This window comes from Python bivittatus, unplaced genomic scaffold, assembly GCF_059951505.1.
Source record: "Python bivittatus isolate LINGU-HERP-01145 unplaced genomic scaffold, Pbiv_v1 ctg000020_np1212, whole genome shotgun sequence".
NCBI lineage: Eukaryota > Metazoa > Chordata > Lepidosauria > Squamata > Pythonidae > Python > Python bivittatus.
The window spans coordinates 80,283,104-80,303,687 of record NW_028277030.1 but is presented as its reverse complement, the minus strand read 5'-3'; the positions used below and the strand labels follow the sequence as shown (position 1 = coordinate 80,303,687).

General features: G+C 36.0%; 1 protein-coding gene across 15 annotated transcripts in view; it reads right to left on the bottom strand.

Moving 5' to 3' along the window:
- ARID1B (AT-rich interaction domain 1B) overlaps window positions 1-20,584 on the bottom strand; it is a 414,597-nt gene that overhangs the window by 184,770 nt on the left and 209,243 nt on the right. For all 15 annotated transcript variants that reach the window (XM_088142352.1, XM_088142359.1, XM_088142353.1 and 12 more), the window contains one exon: window positions 6,960-7,001. In XM_088142352.1, the coding sequence (XP_087998478.1) occupies window positions 6,960-7,001 (42 nt within the window). The remainder of the gene's footprint in view (window positions 1-6,959; window positions 7,002-20,584) is intronic.

Genomic DNA, 20,584 nt, shown 5'->3' with positions numbered 1-20,584 from the left:
AGTGAGAAAAGGAATTGAGGTGCATTCAAAATTTGGTAAAAGTAAAGTTACCTACATGTGAAAGTGTTGCACAAAGCAGATACCTAATGGTCGTTATTATGAAGAATAATGAATCCAGACAAAGACAGTAGCAGTGCTAGTGGTAAATATGCTTACTTAGAATTGATGGGCTGGTTTTCAGATCATGGAGTAAGGAGTACAGCTTACTGCTCTTGCAATCATGTTCTCTGCCATCTTCACTTTTTCATTTCTCTAATTTTCACTTATTATAGTGATTTAGTTTCCTTTTAAAAATGTTAAACTTTTCTATAGTGATTCATGTTTTCACATAATCTAAATGTCCGTAACATATGCTCTCTCTTGAGTTACTCTGGAAGACAACTCAGCATTTTAACTGGTGCTAAGTGAAGGTGTGTATTCTCTATCTCGTTCTGGTAGGCATAACCATATAAAAGTTAATCTGGGTCATTTATGGCTATTTGGTTCTGGGCCCAAGACACTGTTTTTAGACTTTACAGCCTTACTTACTGGCTCAGTAAAGGCCCACTTGATAAATGGAAGCTATTCAACAGGTTTGGTTGGGTATTTCAGGCTTACCTAGTTCAGATAACAATGGCAAGGTGGCAAGATTTCTCACTAATAGCTCCAAAACTGTGATACTACTTCCAGGGAGAGATTACCACATTATAAGACCTCATTTTTCCAAGAGGCTACTGATTGAAAAACTGCTTTATTGTTATTTTTTTTATAATTATGCTGACTTTTTGATGTGGCTGTGATTCTATTTTTATTCTTGATGGGTGCATGAATGTTTAAGAGAGATAGATAAATTAATTTGCACTGAAAAACAGCTTGGAATTATTTTATATAGCTGATGCCCACATTTTATTTGCTATTTAAAGATCTTCTTCCCAGATTCTGCTATTGCAATTTCTGCTTCCACTCTAATAGAATGTACTCTCCCCCCGCCTCCCCCAACTTTTTAAAAAACTCATCCTTTAATTCACTATGGCTAAGAAAAAAATATTGTTAAGTACTAGTAAAAGACTACAGAAAATTACAGAACTACACAGAAAAAAAAGTCAACTTCCTGTTCATTCTCTTCTTTAAAATAACAGCATTTGATGGTAGCAAAATAAACTATACAAAAAATCGATGCATTTTTGTTTTGCTACAGACAAAGCATATTTTAAAGTAATTTTGTACTCAGAGAACACAGATAACCTTTGCTCAAAGACAGTATAAACATAATATTTGTGTTAAATTATCACTAAATGTAGGATTCCCATTAATGTTGAAATGACCAGCACAAAATCAGGGTCAGAAATCAGGCACCTTTCCATCTAAATACTCTAACCATCAGTATAATTATATACCTCCTAAAATACAGACATTGTAAATTATTAAAAATTCTTTGATGGAGGGTGTAAGATTGATTTACACATTTTAATGTTTATTTTTTTTTACTTTTAATATTTATAAAACAATCTTTGCCCCACCCAATCTATGGAATACATATGCCTTCATCTTATTAAACTATAAAGGAACAATATCTAAGAAACTGTGTTTCCAAATCTTGCCTTTTTTGGATAAAACTGATTACTCATCAGCAATCTGTTTTCACACCTGTGTAATATTATTGAAGTCAGACAGGTTGCATGCCAGTTTACTGCAAACACATAATTTAAGAACGAGTATACATTAAACACACTCATCAACAAATCAACGAAGGTAATACTTAAAACATCAATACGATAAAGGTTAATTAGTTTTAATAAAATGGCACTGTCCTTTCAAGATGTACATTATGTTACTAGCCAGCAGATGGCAGAAGGAGAGGCTACTTTAAATGCTCCTTGCAGAAAACAATTCTAACTTGTTTGAAAATATTATACAGTAACAGATATTTTTCTTTTACCCTAAAATAAACACTCAGATATCATTACTTTTTGAAACAAGGAAAACAGAGCTGGTCACTCTCAATCTATTAGGTCTCAGTTCTGAAATTAAATTTGTTATTGAATGTGTTTGTGTGTACCTTCAAGTCAGTGCTGACTCTGGCAACTGCCTGGCCTAGTCCCTGCAGTTTTCTTGGCAAGGTTTCGGAAGTGATTTGCCATTGCCTCCTTCCTAGGGCTGAAAGAGAGTGACCGGCCCAAGGTCACCCAGCTGGCTTTGTGCCTCAGGCAGGACTAGAACTCCCGGTCTCCCAGTTTCTATCCTGGTGCCGTAACCACCACACCAAATTGGCTCTCTTGTAACTGAATGCCACCTCAAAAATATATGCTAAACTCTCACTTTGAAACTCTGAATGGCTTGGAATACTGGCCTGCCCCATCCCAGAGCTTTGTTAATGTTAACACTTTTTAATATGATTTGTATCAATAACAATGGCAATCATAGCAACAACAAAACGATAACAACGACAACATTCCTATCCTGCCTTTCTTTCTGAGCTGCCTGGAAAAAAGGTGGGAAATATGTGTAGTTAATATTGTTATTATTTCTCTCCAAATCTGAGAAGCAGATGAGGATGATCCTCCCCCAAAGTCACCCTGAAATCTCTATGTTGAGGATGCTGAAAATGCTGAGCATGGACTTGAACATACAGCTCTGCAATCACAGTCCAACCCCCTTCCCAGTCTCTCCCTTCTGTTATTTAGGGCAGCATCTCTCTTGGCATAAGATGATACATTTTAAGCTCGAGGTTATGAAGGTGAGAGAGGCCATCATTGCTGATGTGGTTTGGCCCTGTCATAGTACTGTATTGTCCAAACAGACAAAGGGCGAGATGAGTAATAAACTCTTGTCAGGGTTTCCTGAAGGAATGAATTGCTGGGGTGTGTATCTCAGACTGATGTCCACTGTTAATGTTAAGTAGCTGTTTCAGGTATGGGACACTGAGTTTTTGAAAAGAAGAGTAATTTTTTAGAATAAGCTACAGATCTTATTTAAGTTAAAAAATTAACTTAAGTTTAATATTATTCCATTGCTTTTTCTGTTGAATTTTTCCTATACTAGGTGACTTTTGGAATTGTCTGACCTTGATACCTGATTTTCTTTACTCGGGTTAGCACTGTAGATTTAAGAATGCCCAATGTAAAATCTTGCAAGCATTTATTTATGTTTCAAGGACTGGAGAAAATATAGCTATATGACAAGGCTTAGTAGTAGATCACAGAAGGCAGTTGGCAGAAGGCATGAATATATAACATTGAGTAAGTTTCCAGGGTAGGATAGTATTTATCTAGTAAAACTATGCTTTCTGGAAAGAAAACTTGCTGCACTGTGTGTGTGTGTGTGAATTTTAGGTTAGTGAACTATGGAGATGAATTCCTAGAAAATTCTAAAGGGCCTCTTCCTTTCGAATAAATATGTCACATAAACATCTTAAAGGAAAGAGGAAACACTTGGAGACAGATGCTGAAGAAATGTTGATTCCTGTCAGCCATAAAAAATATAGCTGTTGAACCTATATGGAGAATACTATGAAATATTTACATGGAACACAAACATACAGAACTTATGCAATGACTGTCATTTTAAGCCATACCTCATATGGCTATTTGAGAGGTCAACAGTAGAAATATGTGGTCTATAAGTATGAGAGATGATATAAAGTATGTAGATGCAGTACATATAACCAGATATTCCTGCTGTCTGAAGCTTGTATGGAGCACTGGTTGAATATGTGAAAATCAAGTCATGAAAGCTTATTTTTAATTTTGATTAATTTGCGGTGAGTGCAACATAATTTTTTATTTATGATCTAGTTTATTTTTTTCTCTCTAGTGTGTGTTTGGTGTGAGGCCCTATTATCTGCACTAGAAAAAAGAAAAAGAAAGAAAAGTTATGCTGCACAGAAGATGATCTTCTATATTGTTTGAATTTTGTATTATGACTTCAAGGAAAAGGAAAACTAGCCAGAGTCCCCTCCAATAATTATAAAATGTCAATGGAAGTTTTGTATCAATGTAAAATATATGATGTAACTCTCATGAAGAAACTACGTATTCACCCTATGGTTTTTAAAGCCATAAATATATAAGGTATAGCTTGATTCTATGGATTTATCCATTCTGTTTTCTTGGTAACAATATGAACATGTTTGCCAACTGCAAAATTCAGAAAACATCATGGAAGAAGGCCATCTTCCAGGAAATAATAATAGCCCTGCTATTTCCTAGTGAAGACCTTTCAAAGTACTAAAAGGTCTAGCCCTGCACAGTAAAGACCAACTCATTAAAAATGGAGACAACTGCTAATTGTTTTTACAGAAACTGAAGAAACATAGTGGTGATATGTCATGGAAATGGAGTCGTGACAAAAAATGGAAAATATATAGGATGTGCTTTGTCGCTTGGCTTCTTTAATCTGAATTTTTAACCAATACAGAATTACCACTTAAGATATATAAAAACAAAGCAACTCAACTCTGTTTCATAAACAATGTTTTACAATAATATATAGGTAACAAAGTCCATATTATACAATAAGCCATGTGTTCATATCCATCACTCTGTCACTCACACTGCTTCTGATTAAAGGATAGAATTTCCAGTTAAGAACTAGAGGAAGAATATTCTAGAATAGCACTAATTGGAATGTAAAAGGGATAGTCCCCATTCTTAACTACAAAGAATGTTTCCATGATTAAAAATGGATCTTTTAAAAAATGAATATATGTTAGTCAATAGCTGCAGTATTATTCATCCTCCAATTCTCTTTTGACTGCATAGTTTTAGTATATATTTTTATTATTTTTATTATTCTTTATTTCCTGATGCTATGCAAATACACTGAGAGCTCTTTGCACCAAAGTTAAATTCCTTGTATGTGTAATCATACTTGGCCAATAAACTATTCTATTCTATTCTATTCTATTCTATTCTATTCTATTCTATTCTATTCTATTCTATTCTATTCTATTCTATTCTATTCTATTCTATTCTATTCTACTCTACTCTACTCTACTCTACTCTACTCTTCAGTTTGCAGTAGCAAAATGTCTTGAACCACCATCAGTAGAAGATTAAGAACTGGGTAGTACTGTTAATAAAATGTGTGTAAATGTTGGGGGAGGGAAATAGAGAGCATAGGACACAAATAATATAGAAAGTATGTGCAATTATCCAATGAAGTTCTAAGTTAAGAAACAAGTGACTTGGCACAACCTGCTAACTGTTGTACAGTCTGAAATTCTTCCTCTTCCCCAGTGTCAGCCCAGGAAACTAAACTATAGACCAGTGTTGTTGTTTTTTTAGTCACCAACAAATACTTTGTGTTTGTTTGGTAGCTATTGATGCAACAAGTTCATAGTCTCAGAGTTGGAGCTCAATTACACCAATGATTGGGGAAGATGAATTACATTAAATGTAACTGCAATTTTTCTAACACAGAGAAGCAACAGTTTGATAGAAGCAGGGAAGTCACAATCTCATGAAACATCAAGAAACAAGTAGGTTCCAGAAACATTATATAGGGCTAAAAAAAGAAGTCAGATTTACATTATTGTCATTAAAACCTTCTGATAAGACAAATGCATTCAGAACAGCAAAATCAAAAGCAAAATTAATCCTAAAGCCCAGTGTCTGTGTCATATGAAGACAGGTGAATTGCTTATCCATGCAGGCAATCTACATGTACTTCCTTTTAGAAAGTATTTACTATATGCTCTGGCTTATTCATATATAGTAGTAGTCAACCCAGAATGTGACTTGGGAGCCACTGATTTGTTAATGTTAAACATATGATGCACATGCTAAGTGCATTTAAATGAAAGTGAAAAATTTACATGGCAAATACCTGGCCTATGCTACATATAAATTGGTCCTAATAGTTTTCCCAATGTGCAACTTTCATCATAAAACAATAACACAGTCTTTTCCAAAATGGGTCAGACAATGAGAGCTATTGGCTACAATAATCTTCAGTAATACTTGTGTTTACTCAGCTAGCATGAAGGATTATGGAGATGAGTTTGCAAAAGCTGACCCTCCAGGTTTATTAAATATTCAGTGAATGTTCTGTATGTGTGCTGCGTATTAAATACAAACTAGAAAATGCTACAGAATACCATATGTTAAATACTTCAAACAATTTTGAAGTAGCTTTATTTATTTTTAATAATTTATTTTAAATCAGTTTATCAGATATCACAACACAATAAAACAGTAGTAAATCATAGTGTCATAAATATTTACTTATAAAATGGTAATTTTGATTTTTTTCCCCCAGAGTTAATTGTGTACATAGCTTTTCAACATGAATGTTGAGATTTATTCTTTTCCTACTGATTATTCTACTTTGGTGATTATCCAGGTGCTATACTTTTCTGAGGTATTATATCATATGGATATTCAACAACAGAAAACTCATGATTTAAGTTAAAGTTTTCAGATTTCTACTCCTTTCCGACTACCCAGTCTCTTTTCTTACTAGTCTATTATAAAGCCTTTATAAAATTTACCATTATGGACCATCATTTAAAAGAATAAGATCAGTACCCTAATTTCATTAACTACAGATTCACAAATAAAGTTAATCAATATTTGCGAAAATATGCCTAGAACCTTAACTGGTCAAGAATTTAGTACCAGGCAAATGAGAACTACAAAAGTGCTCAAAGATCAACTCTTTACAAACGAGAAATGGCTATTAGTACAGAGAGGCATGACCCATATTACTAGATTACAGAACAAAATCCATCCTCTATGAAATGTTATATTTAAAAGGTGATAGACTTTAATTTATAATATTTTCTCATTTTCTGGTTTTGGCAAATAAGTGAAACAAACACAATATGAAATGCCATTTTGATTGAATTAATCTCAAAATATTATTTTGTGGTAGGAATTAAAGATATAGTTTTCAGGAAAAAGCAAATGTTCTTATATCAAATGAAACCAGCCGTTCTAAACTGATAATACGCAAGAAAAGAAATTTCACCATCTACAGACCTTGAGTCCAAATGAAGCATCCTCCGAGGCTAAGACTTCAACCTGAAATTATAAGGAGAAATATAATTTCAAAAGTAGCCACTTAAAAGTGAACATAACCACAGAGTTTGTGCTAGAACAGAAGCACTGTGTCAGTTAAGTCCATATATAAAATCAGCAGTGCTGATCTAAGCAGAAATTATACTCTCAGCAAAAGAATAAAAACATTTTTTAGGGAGGGAAGGAGGAAGATTTAACAAATTGAGTTTTCATACCCTAATAAAAAGGAGCTGAATAAAATATTGCACAAAATCTAAAATGTATGCAATACTTTGTCTCCAGAAGGCAAGCTGTACCCTTGTCTGGGATGGGGACAAGCATTAACATCAGAAATCAGTCACATTTATTAGGGAGAGGTTTATATTAAACTGGGGTGGGTGGGTTCAAAACTCTACTTTTTTCTTTAACTATTTTAAATTGAATACAATGAGCTTTAAATAACTCTCTAAAATATTCAAAATCAAAATTATGAATTCAAGTTGCTTAATAAGTAGCAGAACAAGATTCCATTATCTTCATTTGCACTGGCTCCTAATTAATTCATTTTACCCAGGAATGTTAAGATTCTAGCTTCACAAGGCAAAACTTGGTACACTTGAAAGTTTACTACCAAAACCATTCTATTGGCACAGATCAAGTCAATAGTCACCACTGATATTTAGAAAGCAAAGGACTTGAAAATCCAATCTTGTTCCAGTTCTTATTCATTTATATTCAATTTGATGTTGCTCAACTTCAGGTAACTCTGGGTGGTTCACTATACACTAAATAACAGAAAACTATATAGTAAGAACTGACATATGACAAAAACCAAACTAGGAAAAGAAAAAGATGGTGAACCTGGCAGTCAGTCCAAAACATCCCATCCAGCCAGCAAAGAAGGCTCCAGCCACTCCAGCCCAAGGGTTGGGAAAACAGCCAGATTTTAGGGCCCTCCAGACTGCCAGTGGGTTGCCTCACTGAACTGGCCATAAGCTATAAGTAAGTAAGTAGAAAGGGGCATTTTACAAAAGATACCATACAGCAATGGAATTGGCAGTGTCAATATTAATGTTTTGTTACGCAAGCATAAAATAATTACTGTATGTTTCTAGGAATTGCCATCCTAGGAGCACATCATTCATTTGGAAGATCGTGAACTTTTAAAACTGTAACTGTTTCCCATGTAAGTTTTCCCAAATTTTCCTTTGCTCTAAACCAAAAACCACAGCACTCATATCAGTGACTTCACACACCACTCCTGTAGAGGTAGGAGGTGTTTAATTATAGTATTCAATGGAGGTAGAAGAATTCATGAATGTTGCTAAATCTAGCCATGCCATTATAGAAGGGTTGATGAGTCACTAGGCTTAAGAGAGGAATGTGTGTGTGCACGTACACATGGACACATTCACACACATGTATATGTAATTTTTCCATTTTAAATTGTGAACTTATCATAGTTACCTGGTTGACAGGTCTGTCCTAATCAGGTTTTGAGAGGATTTAGCACTAAATAAGATATTTTAGGGAGCAAACGCATTTTTGTTCAGGGCTATAAACTGACAGAATTTATATTTACTAAGAAATCTAAGAAAATATCTGAAAATACACCACCTTAATTCTGAAGTTTCATAAAAGAAAATGTTAAAATATAATACTTTAAAGGAATTCACTGAAAAGTCACATAGCAGTAAGTGGCTGACTAGCTAAAACTATCTAGGCATATCGATAACTACACTGGCAAGCTTCTAATAAAGTACACCTGATATTCAAAACAATCACACACAAAAAAAATCATTATACTGGACGCATGTAAAAATGAACTTTGCTAAATTAAAAAAAAGTATCATCCAAAATAAGAAATATCAATTTCCAAAACAAGGCCTAACTACTGGGATTTCTCAATGTAATCTCACCTGAAAGTAAAAAAAAAAAAAAAAAAGTACAGGTAGTCCTTGTTTAGGGACCACAATTGGGACCGGCAACTCCTTTGCTAAATGCCACAGTCACTAAGTGGAAAATCATGTGACTGCAATAGGCTTATGTCATTTCCCATTTAGTTGTTAAGCGAATCACCACAGTCATTAAGTAAGGCATTATGTGACTGCGACTTGCAATTTTACTTCCGTGTTCTCTATTAACTCTGCTTGTCAGAAGCCACCTGTGAAGCACACAAATGGTGATCATGTGACCACGGGATGCTGCAATGTCATAAATGCAAGGATTGGTTGCAAAGCTGGGTTTTTTTACACTGTTGTGACTTTGAACAGTCGTTAAATGAGGCAATCAGTAAACAAGGACTATCTGTAAAGGAATTTCTCATTTTGTCCAGGAAGAAGAATCATTCATATGAACCTCTTCCAGAATTTTTTTTTTTTTTTTTTACTTTCCAGTCAAACCCACAGGTCTGGATTTCCCAGACGGTTCTTCATCCTAGTACTAGTCACTGCTAGCCTTTCTGAGTTTCCTAGCTCAGTTGAGGTGGGCTAGTGCTGTCACCTACTATGACTCGGTTTGTATAAACTCTTATTTTAAATATGATACAAAACAATTAAATTACATATATTAATTTTAATTTTATCTAGTCCAATTTCAGAAACTGTCATCTCACCAAACAGAAAAATAAATAAGGAATTATAAAAGTTTTACTCACTGAATAGTTATTCTTTTTTCACTACCTATTCCTTGGGTTAGCTTGACAAACTAAACCCAAGAAACAGAGGGCAAAATTATTAGTATATAGAGATTCTAATTACAAAAAAAATGCCTATTTTTCTGGAAGAAATCAAAGAAGTACTGTCAAGTACTTACAGGTAATCCTCAGGTTACGACCATTTGTTCAGTGACTGTCGGAAGTTATGATGGCGATGAATGAATGGTAGTTACGACCAGTCCTCGAAGTTCCAGCTATTCCAGCGCCCCCATGGTCATATGATCAAAATTTGGGCACTTGGTGAGCGGCCTGCATTTATGATCGGCTGGAGCGTCCCAGTGTCAAATTTTCCTGCCTTCACGAACTGCCTCTGCTTCAACTCTGCCACCTACCCCTGCTGCTGTTTCCAGCTGATCTTTGCAGGCCCTCTGGCAGATCAGGCTCTGCTGCCCTCCTGCGCTTGCCATGTGCATCCCGGGGCTGCACCCTCACCCAGCACCTGGATCCCAGGCCAGCAGCAGGAGGAAGAAAAAGGTGAAGGTCATCTGGGAGTGGTGGCAGAGGGCAGCAGAGGTAGGTAGCAGAGTACAGAGTGGCCAAAAGGGCAGAAGTGGGGGGAGATAGGCAAGTGAGGAGAGTTGAGCAGAGGTAGTTTGCGTAGGGTAGGAGAAGTATGAAGTCCTTGCCTAACAACTGCGCAGTCCTGGCCTAATGGCCGCAATCTGGGCTGCCGTCACTAAGCAGTGCGGTCACATATTTTACTTAATGACCACTTTGCTTAGTGATGGAAATTCTGGTCCCAATTAGGGTTGTAACCTGAGGATTACCTGTACTCAGTTCTTTGATACATTAGTTCATTTCATGTCAAGAGCAGTCCGATAAAGTATCAACATGTTCTCTTTGTTAATAGGAAAAGATTTTGCTCTCCATAATATATGCCATATCCTTTTTAGTTTAACGTCACCACCCTTACAGAAGAATGCATTTGTGAAAATACATGGCCATAAAGTAAGCCCTGCTAGGCACTCATGCAAGATGTAAGGACTGCAGGAATTGCTTTTCTTAATAGATTACAACCCTGTCTGGAAGGAATCCCCCCCTACTGGAAGCAGAAGAGTACTTCAAACAGTTTGTGAAAAGATCTTATCATATACCTAAGAAACAAGCCCAAGAACACCTCTTGGTATCACTCATCTGCTTGTCACTGATCAAAGTAAATAACAAGTTTATCTACGAATTCAAGTAATCTGCCCTTAAACAAAGGCCATTTTGTAGCTATGTGGATGCCACAGTATTGAAAACTTCTCCAGCCATTTATAACACAGTAGAAACGGGAAGCCTTTAAACCACTTTTTTTTTCTTGAGTTCTTAGGTGTTCACAAGGAAAAAATCCCCAAACCTTTCCTGCTTGCACATGCTATTATTATGGATCCTGATGGTTGATTATGCTGGATTTCTCATTAGTGCTTCAGAATGAAGGAAGCAGAAGATAATGGTGGCTTGTAGAACATACAGCACTTTTTAATTTGCAACATATTGCTCAGTGTAGATTTTGAATAGCAGCTAACATTTTAATTGATACAAATTTTGAACAGAAGAGCACTATAACCTCTACTTACAAAAGGTCTCTAAATTCATTTTTAAACATATAGTTTAGTGAGAGTTTACACCATTCAATCAAAATGTGCCTTTCTGTTACTTAAAAAAACAAAAGCAACAACACAGATGAAATGTCAAATTAAGAAGTTATACAAGCAAAGCTACAAAAAACAATTCTGGCCATTAGTTTTACATGTTTTTTGCCCTACAGAATATTGGTCCTTCCCATGCACACACACACAGAAGGAGCCCTGGGAAGAACCTGTTATCCATGAATGGAAAGTAAGCTATTGAACCTATTTATTTATTTTAAAATGTATATATGCTGCCTGTCTCACTGTACAAAACAATGTTTGACAAAGTCTGACTATTCATAATTTCCTCATTAATACATTTTTATTTATTTTATTTATTTTTAAATTTATATGTGCCGCCCATCTCACTGTACAAGTGACTCACTATTTACAACTGATTTACATGTAAATAAATGGTCTACTGCTCAATATTTATAATCCTAGAAACTGGAATTTTTGCTTCATTTGCTCTTTTACATTCCAAAGTAGCTTTGAGGCCAATGGTATGTAACAGAAAAAGGTTACTGCTAGTAAAGAACAACATACAGTGCATTATTTGTGGTCATCTTACATTTCCCTCCAAAACTGCTTCACCCACAGATGTATTGAAAAAGCAGAAATAACTCATACTAGGAAAACAAAATTGGCTGGGGAGCAGTATTCAAAGTGTAATTTATAAGTTATAATGTTTTCAAAGCATAATTTTGCAAGAAAACACCAACATGATGCCAGGACATTATGATGAGTATTTTGCATACAGATACATTCTTAAATCTCAGCTTGGCTTTCTCATTTTTATTTACTCAGGCCAGCTCTTCCAGATTTCAGTGGGAGTCTCTTGGTAAGAAATCTGCCTGTAAAGTAACCCCAAAATATGACCCAGTGTCAACAATGAGCAATAATCACTATAATTTACAATAGCTGGTGTGACAAATTAGTAAATATTTTCAACAAGATCTTTAAACAAACCATCAAAATGATTCACATCAAAATGGCCCCTTCTTTGAGTTGATTGAACCAAGATTCCTGCTCCTATTCTTGCATGGGGGTTCAAGCTAACTAGGCCTAGAGATCTGGGCTGCAAAAATCTAAATGAATGCTACCTGGTAGCAAGGAGATGCAGAAAACTACTTCTGCTGCCAACCAGTGGTTGCCCCAATGTTTGCAGCCCGTATTCAGCAGCCCTATCTTAGCTGGTGTAGATAGTCTAATAAATACCAAAAGACACCTCCCCCCGAAAAAGACCACTAATGTATCCCTACTTTTTCATTTTCTTTTCTCAAAGTGGTTTTTCAACAACTGAAGTATCCTCTTCACAATTCATTTGCATTGGAGCAGAAGTTCTATAGTGTCCTTAAACGTCATTTGTTGTGATGGAATGGACTTATGAAGGGCAGGCTCAGGGAGATAAGCGTGTACTTAGCCCCCAGCAGGAGCATGGGAAGTTCAAGAAGATTAGGCTGGCACCTCCCTAAGGAATTCACGGCATTGTGGCTGGCTGGCTTGGGAACTAGGGTTCAGTCTGGGGAGACTGATGTCAGGTTCAGCCCAAAGAACTCCAAGAGACAATGCAAATACAGTTCTGTTGCGTTTATTAGCTACAACCTCCAGGCAGAAATCTCCCCAGCCTGAATCCTAGTTCCCAAGCCAGCCAGCCACAACACCATGAATGTTGGGAGGTACCTTAGGGAGGTGCCAGCCTCATCTTCTTGAACTTCCCATGCTCCTGCTGGGGGCTAAGAACACGCTTATCTCCCTGAGCCTGCCCTTCATAAGTCCATTCCATCACATTTGTTGTGCTGGACCAGGGCTGAGGAGACATAGGTTCAAGACACAAAGTGACTCAGGATTTCTCAAAATCTCTTAACTCAATCTACCTAACAAGAGTTCTTATTGGCTATATATAATGGGGCTCCCCCTCCCCCCATGTGAGCACTTAAAGCTCCCCAGAAGAGGTGAGGCATCACTATAACAAGTGAATATTAAGGAAGTAGAATGGTGGATGTGCACAAGTGTGCTAGTATAACATATATGCAGAATGGAATTTGGGGGCCACATCAGCATATGAGCACATGTAAACATGTACTTTTCCATTCAATTTAATTAATGTATGAACTTAGGAAACTGTCAGCCTTACCAGGTAAACCAAACAGGAAACATGACCAGATGAGCTAATTCTACTTTATTGTAAAGCTACATTAACAGAATCTTGCAAGTCTGAAAGTACAATTCTTTCCCCCTGCCCCCCAGTCTCCTTTATAGCCTGAGAAACTAGGGAGGATCACTTCTGAGCCTCTTTTCCTACCCACTATCCGGATGTGGGCTATGTTTTCGCTTATCTGACCATTCCCTAGACAGTGCTTCTTGGCTGAGTCTTCCAAGGTCTTTCCCACATACCATTACAAAATCAGTCTCTTTGAAGACTGAAATAAAGAACAAAACAGATAAATATCCCAATATTTTTATCATGACATCAGAATGATCTAAAAAGGTGAAATATGTAGAGCAAATGTATTTATAAATGAAAATCTGTTTAAAAATGAAAAGGATATTTAAATGTTTGGGACCGATACAGTTTTAACATTCAAAATGTTTTAATCTTCACAATTTTAACTTTAATATTAATATATAGTTTTAAAATACAAATATGTTTCAGACTAACCATACTCAATGTGCAACCATTCATAAGAAATATATTCTATGAAGATGCAGTTAATAAATTCAGGCTGACCTGATTGGTCTGTTGTGGTCATCTCAACAGATTTATTCTGTAACCATTCACTCCTTAGATACTGATTTTTTATTCAGGATATTACATTACTGATCGCAATATATGCATTATTACAGAACTTAAACCACATGTCTGAAAAAAGTATTTTAATTAAATAACACTGGGGATACATTACTTTTATTTTAAAAATAAGACAGTTTTGTACCGGAAATTATCTTCAGAAACAATTTAAAATAAGTATAATTAATCTGTCCATCTAATTACAACAGGCCCATCAACTCAGTCAAAGCTTCTGCTTATTGTGTTTGCACACATATCTCTGTGCATCAGTTTTAAAACTGAATTTAGATTATATCTTTTATTAAGAATTTTTTGTTAATAAACCAAGTCTAAAATTAAAACACTGCAAAATCTATAAGCTGAAACAATAGCTTTGCCACAGCTTGAATAATTGTTCCCAAGTTATAGATTTAGAAACTAACATCAGAGAAGTCTTTCTTGCCCCTTCCCCTTCCCCCATCTACAATAGCTCTGGGGCTTTGTTTCCAACTTACATTAGGACAAACTTTTTCACTGTATCCAAACCTTTAATTTTGACTTAGTGTTAACAGACAAATCAGGCTAATGAGCCAAGATCTCATCTACTTGATAAAATTAGGCTTTAAACTCAGTTCAGATGGAATACAAAAATTATATTTTGTAAAGCTTAATTGTAGTTTACAAAGGATAATTGATCTAATTATGACACAAACTATGGTGTGTCTCAGTTTCCAGAGGAAATGGCTTCAACTAAGCTTGCAAACCATTACTTATGTTTGTGGATTTCCACAAGCTGTTAGGGTGCTTTCTGTGACCCCCAGCTGGCTGTATTTTTAATTTTGTTTACAATATTTGTAAACCACCCCGATCACTGCAGTGGAGGCTGGATTATACTCTTCACCTAGATTTAGCAAGGATATTCTTGCATTTCATTTTTTTAAAAAAATCTCCATAGCGGAAAAGAGGGAAATAAGTGAGGGAAATACATTTGCTATGACATGGGTTTTTTGCATTACATTTATGTGAAGCAAATGCAACCTACCAAAATATAAATGGTACTTTGTGGCACCATAAAGGGTAGCAAATGTATTATGGGATAAGCTTCTACAGATTGTATTGAAAGCAAATGTAAAATGTTAATTCTGAGATAGCACTATAGAAACATCCCTAGTCCAAGGAGCACTAATAGGAAGAGAGTAGAAAGGAGGAATTGCAAACTGAGGTTCAGACGATAATTAGCATGGTGACAGCGACCATTGGTGAACCAATTAACACATGTACAGTGACAAAAGCTTCTGTCTTTGTTCCAGCCAAAAGATACAGAGGAGAAATTCATTTGTTTCATATTGGTATTTGTTTCTAAATTTCTCAGGAATGGCCACTTTAAGGTTGCTTTCCACTGGTTTATGAACAGTACCATTCTGACATCTGATTTGTGTCCATTTATTCTTTTGTGTGAACTCTGGCCTACTTGTTTTTCATACATGAAATGCATCTGGATAGAATGCAGGATAGGTACAGGGACAAAGGAGATATCTGGGTCCGCAGCGGAGGTTGATTCCTGACTTTATTTCTGTACGTTTGTCTGTTGCTGCTGGTGAGCAGTGTTAAGGTTGGTTGGCTACCTTTAAACATACAATTCTACTACCCGAGGCCTCTGACAGAGAAAGGTTATTGTCCAAGATCAACTGTACATTGATCTTGGACAATAATAGTCTGAGTATTTTCAGCTGGGAACTGTAGGTCTTCATGGTCTGTCTGTAGAAGATTATTTCTGGAGACTACCCTGACGCCACGTAGAGTCACTTGTGTAGTGAGATGGGTGGCATATATAAATTTGAAACAAATAAATAAATAAATTTGTTTTTGTTTTTATTTCATGGCAGCGAGAATTCAGTAGCTTGAAAAAAAAATATAATTATGTTATGATTTCTGGCTAACAAGCTATAGTGTATTATGGACAAGAAGAATTTAGGTGACCACCTCAAGACTTAAGTATATTTACTAGGAAATAAGTTATGTAAGTTAAGCTCAGTGGGGCTTAACAAATAAACATGTTTCACGTGAGTCAGACATTAATTTAATGCATGAAGATTAAAGTACACACACACAGACTTATAAATATTTTACACTATATGAATGCTAGAGGTTGAAATCTGTCAGGTTTTCTTTGCAACATTTAAAGAACTGAATAGAGGCTTGCCTAAGGATTTAATAATATCATTGCAGAAGGGTCATTCATCTGATTTGGGTCTATGGAGCAGAAATTATCTGGATTGTACCACTCTGGATAAATATTAACTTGAAAGTCATTTGTCTTTGCTCGATTGCTTTGAATTTTAGCACTTGAATGCACAACCTTAAAATGTCTGTCTGTCTGTCTGTCTGTCTGTCTGTCTGTCTGTCTGTCTATCTATCTATCTATCTATCTATCTATCTATCTATCTATCTATCTATCTATCTGTAAGGACCTTTTTAAATCACTTCCTGGTAATTAAAACTTTGTAAGGAAAGTTTCCTTGACTTGAACCCAACTTCTTGTGACCTAATGTCCATGTCCATGTTGTTTTCTTAGAAACAATACAGAAGTTGTTTGACACTGCTTGCTTCCAAGGTATTTTTCAATGGCATAAACTATTGTAGAGCCCTGATATTTCCTGGTTGTCTCCCATTCAAGTATTATCCAAGTCCTATTGTGCTTAGTTTGACATCACCAAGATCACCAAAGTGCTTTCCAAATTAAACATGTAATCAGTGCAGCAATTTCAGTTTGTGGCAAAAATGTTGAGGGTATGTGGAGTTTTACATTCAAACCTCTCGTTGGCCATGGAATACACAGAATTCATTAATGGCAAATGCAATGCATTTTTCCTAATGTAGACTGCTACAGTAATGATAAGCAATCATAGTCTTGTCATTGTAATATTTTTATGTGTATTTATTATGATGTGAAACTAACAATATGTGATTGCTTTTCAATTTGTCTGCATTGAATATGGGATTGGAGCACACTGTCTTTATTCTTTATTTACTGATTTATAAATGTAGTGACTTTTTATCATTAAGAATAGTCCCAAAGCAAACTACAGTAAGAACAAAAGAAACATGTATCAATCTTAAAAGAAAAAGAAAAAGAAAACATATCACAAAAGCAATAACAACAAAACACAGTTGTACAAATGCAGCCCAGTGCCTGGATAACCAAATATGCTTTTGGTTCTGTGCTAAAAACTTACAATATTTGGAGACAGTCATAACTGGGAAGAGATGAAATTCCACAACCAGTGCCATAACTAACGAATCGTTTCTGACATCACCAAACTACAAACAGCCCTGCAGCATAGCTTAATGTTACTTTAAAAGCATGAAGAAACACAAGAAGCTGGCCTTTTTTAGCATAGCAGTGGGGCCCATATTTGGAACAGACCCATTCAAAGAATGATGTAGTATTTGATAGGATCACACAGATCAATAATTTTAATTCAAGGCAGTAAAACTAATTAATTAAAATAAAATCCTGAGGGTGATTTCAGCTGGGGGGATCTCCTTGAACTCCCTTTTACTGCACCTTGAAAAGGCAACAATAACAATAACACAGATCACAACTGATCTATTGAATGAATGATAACAAAGTCCTTTGTTTTCAAATAGTTGTTTTTTTATTTAAAATTATTTATATAGATTGGAACCAACTTTGGGAGATTATCCTGACAGGTGGGATATAAATGCTGTAATCAATAAATTGTATTAAAGATAAACACATATTTTAAAACTTTTTAATATTAGCGATATATGGAAGGTGAGCAAAATGAAGGCACACTGTAATTTCTATTGCAATAACATAACATAAGTAAAGTGTCCTTGAGCTTCTGTGTTGTCTGAATATGCTAATAGGGAGAAGGAGGAGAATTTACAAGGAGGTGTGGGATGCAGGGAAAGCAGGGCAGGACAAATTGATTTAAATCAAAATGATTTAAATCACCTAAGAAAAGACCTGATTTAAATAATTGATTAAAATCAATTTTCTAATTTTCTAATTAATGTATTTTCTGAATAAGCATGCATACAAATTACTTGCTTGGTAATTAAAACATTGGTGTTTGCCACCCACTTCTGGTCATACAAGCATGTATCTTCAAAACTACAAAGTTTATGTAGAGAGAATGGGGAAATTGCTAAATCAAGGAAACTGGTTCTATTTTTATAATGTGGTGGCATTAACCAAATCACTTATATAATAATCTATCACACGCATGTCTATTCAAAAGTAAGATTCATGGACTACTGGATCAGAATGGCAATCGTACTGACAGAATAGTTTTCAATGGGATCAAAATACATGTCCATACTGTTTGGTCGACAAATTAAATATTAACACTTTGCAGAAATTATAATAAACCCTATGGTTGGGAATGCACTACACTTCTAACAGCTGAGCTCTAGATCAATTATTTTTATCACCAGTTGACTGTTTAAATTGAAAACAAGTTCAATGGATTCATTTAGACAGTTTGGTTTACCTAGTGGGGCTGATATCAATGTTTCCATCTCTTTTGCCTAGGTAGCGTTTTTTCACATACGTCCCTCAAGGTCACCTTCCTTACTCTCTATACACTCTGAGGGGTTGCCCAAATGTTCACAGGAGGAATCAGATTATACTACTGCTGCAGGCCCTACAATGGTTACCAGTAAGTTTCTGGGTACAATTTAAAATACTGGTGTTAACCTATGTGGCTTGGTGTCTTTTCATCTGCAAGACATTCACCCACTGAAATAGATCCAGCCAGTTTGATCTATCCAGTAAAAACTGCTAGTGTTGTTGTCCTTTAGGGAAGTGAGGGGGGCTGAAACTTGGTGGCACTGCTTTTCAGTGGCAGTGCTGGTCCTTTGGAACAGCCTTCCAGTGAATGTCTAGTTGGCTCTCACACTGACTACCTTTTGGAAGCTGTTCAAAACAGAGCAGGTCCAGAAGGCATTTGCAACCTGATTCCATCTTGTTTTGGTTATAATTTGGTTTTCTTAATTTAATTGTATTCTGTTTTCATTAGTTTGTGGACATTTTATTTATGTACTTTTATTGTATATTGTTTCTTGTGTTTCTTGGGGATTCAGTGGTTCATAAATGTAATAAATGAACACTCATAGTTTACTCATGGGGCCCATTCAGATGTTACATTGCCATAACAAGCAAACAAGCAGCATGTTAGTACATAGTATATAAATCACACTAGCAGTTAAGTTTATTTTTGACTTTGTTCTCTGAACACATCCTGCTTTATCATGGCCCCCATCCTATCCCAGGGCCAGCTAGAAATCACATTGCCCTCAAACTTGCTCCAACACAGCGCACCTCTACTGGACACCCAGAATGAGTCTGTGCAGTCCTGCTGTTCCTACAGCCTTAACATACAACATTCTAAGGGCTGTTATTGGTGATTCCCTTGGCTGAAATTCTAGCCCTGCCATGTGAAAAGCCACAATCAATTGGCATGCACTATGTTCCTGTTATTCTACGCACAACATTTTTTTTCTTCCCCATTATATTGTCAACCAATTTAGTTTTAATTCCTTGTTTGACCTTTTATCTACTAGGTAGAGCAAAGGGTTAGTGTTTTGTACCTCTTGGCTGCTATGTAGTGGCTGCCTGGATTTGTGCAACTGCTGGATAAGTGCTTTCAAGGGTTGGACTCTGTGAAAGGGATTAACTGTGGTGATTAGTGTGGGAGTTGTAAACTACCCTAAGAACATGTCAAGAGACACACAACATGTCATTTCTGGCTGCCTCCTTCATGTGCATTAGTGCATCCTACATTGTCTACAAGCAATGTCTAAAGTGGGATAAGAGGGAAAATGCCATTCTGGAAATGGAGAACCTAAAACCATCCTTGGGTTTGCCTTAGCTGCATGTGACAATGAGATACAGGTGCTGGCTTACAGACATGTCTCCTGGAAACAGCTAGCGAGCAGGCTATCCTTGCACTGAGGCAAGGACACTATGCAGATTTGCCTCATGGCTTATTCTTGGGTGATGGAAAAACTACAACACTCAGAATTGATGTTGTGAAGGATTTGAAAAAACTAAGGAAAGGTAGCAAGGGAGGAGTTTGTATGTAAAAGGGAGTGAGAATGAATATTGAAATAAACAATATTCAAGAAGCAATGAATGTTATATAACCGAGAGGAACACAATTCCACTATGCCTTTAAATTCTATCTCAGACAGATACAATATCCTTAGTAGGTCAAATGATATTTTGCTACAGTTGCCAGCTTTCAACTGTGTTTTAGAACTCTTTGTCAGGCAAGATGGTTAAAAGTCATAAAAAGAGGGGAAGAGAAGGGTCTTTGAATGAAATTTGAAGCAGCTCATTTCATTAAATAGAGAGAAGGAGTGTCCAAACATACAAATATGAGTCACGTGAGATATAGATTGTAGTTTTACTAGGGGCTTTCACAATGCTTGCTGGAAAGAGAAAGGAAATGGTTGTAAATTCCCCATCACTTTTGTG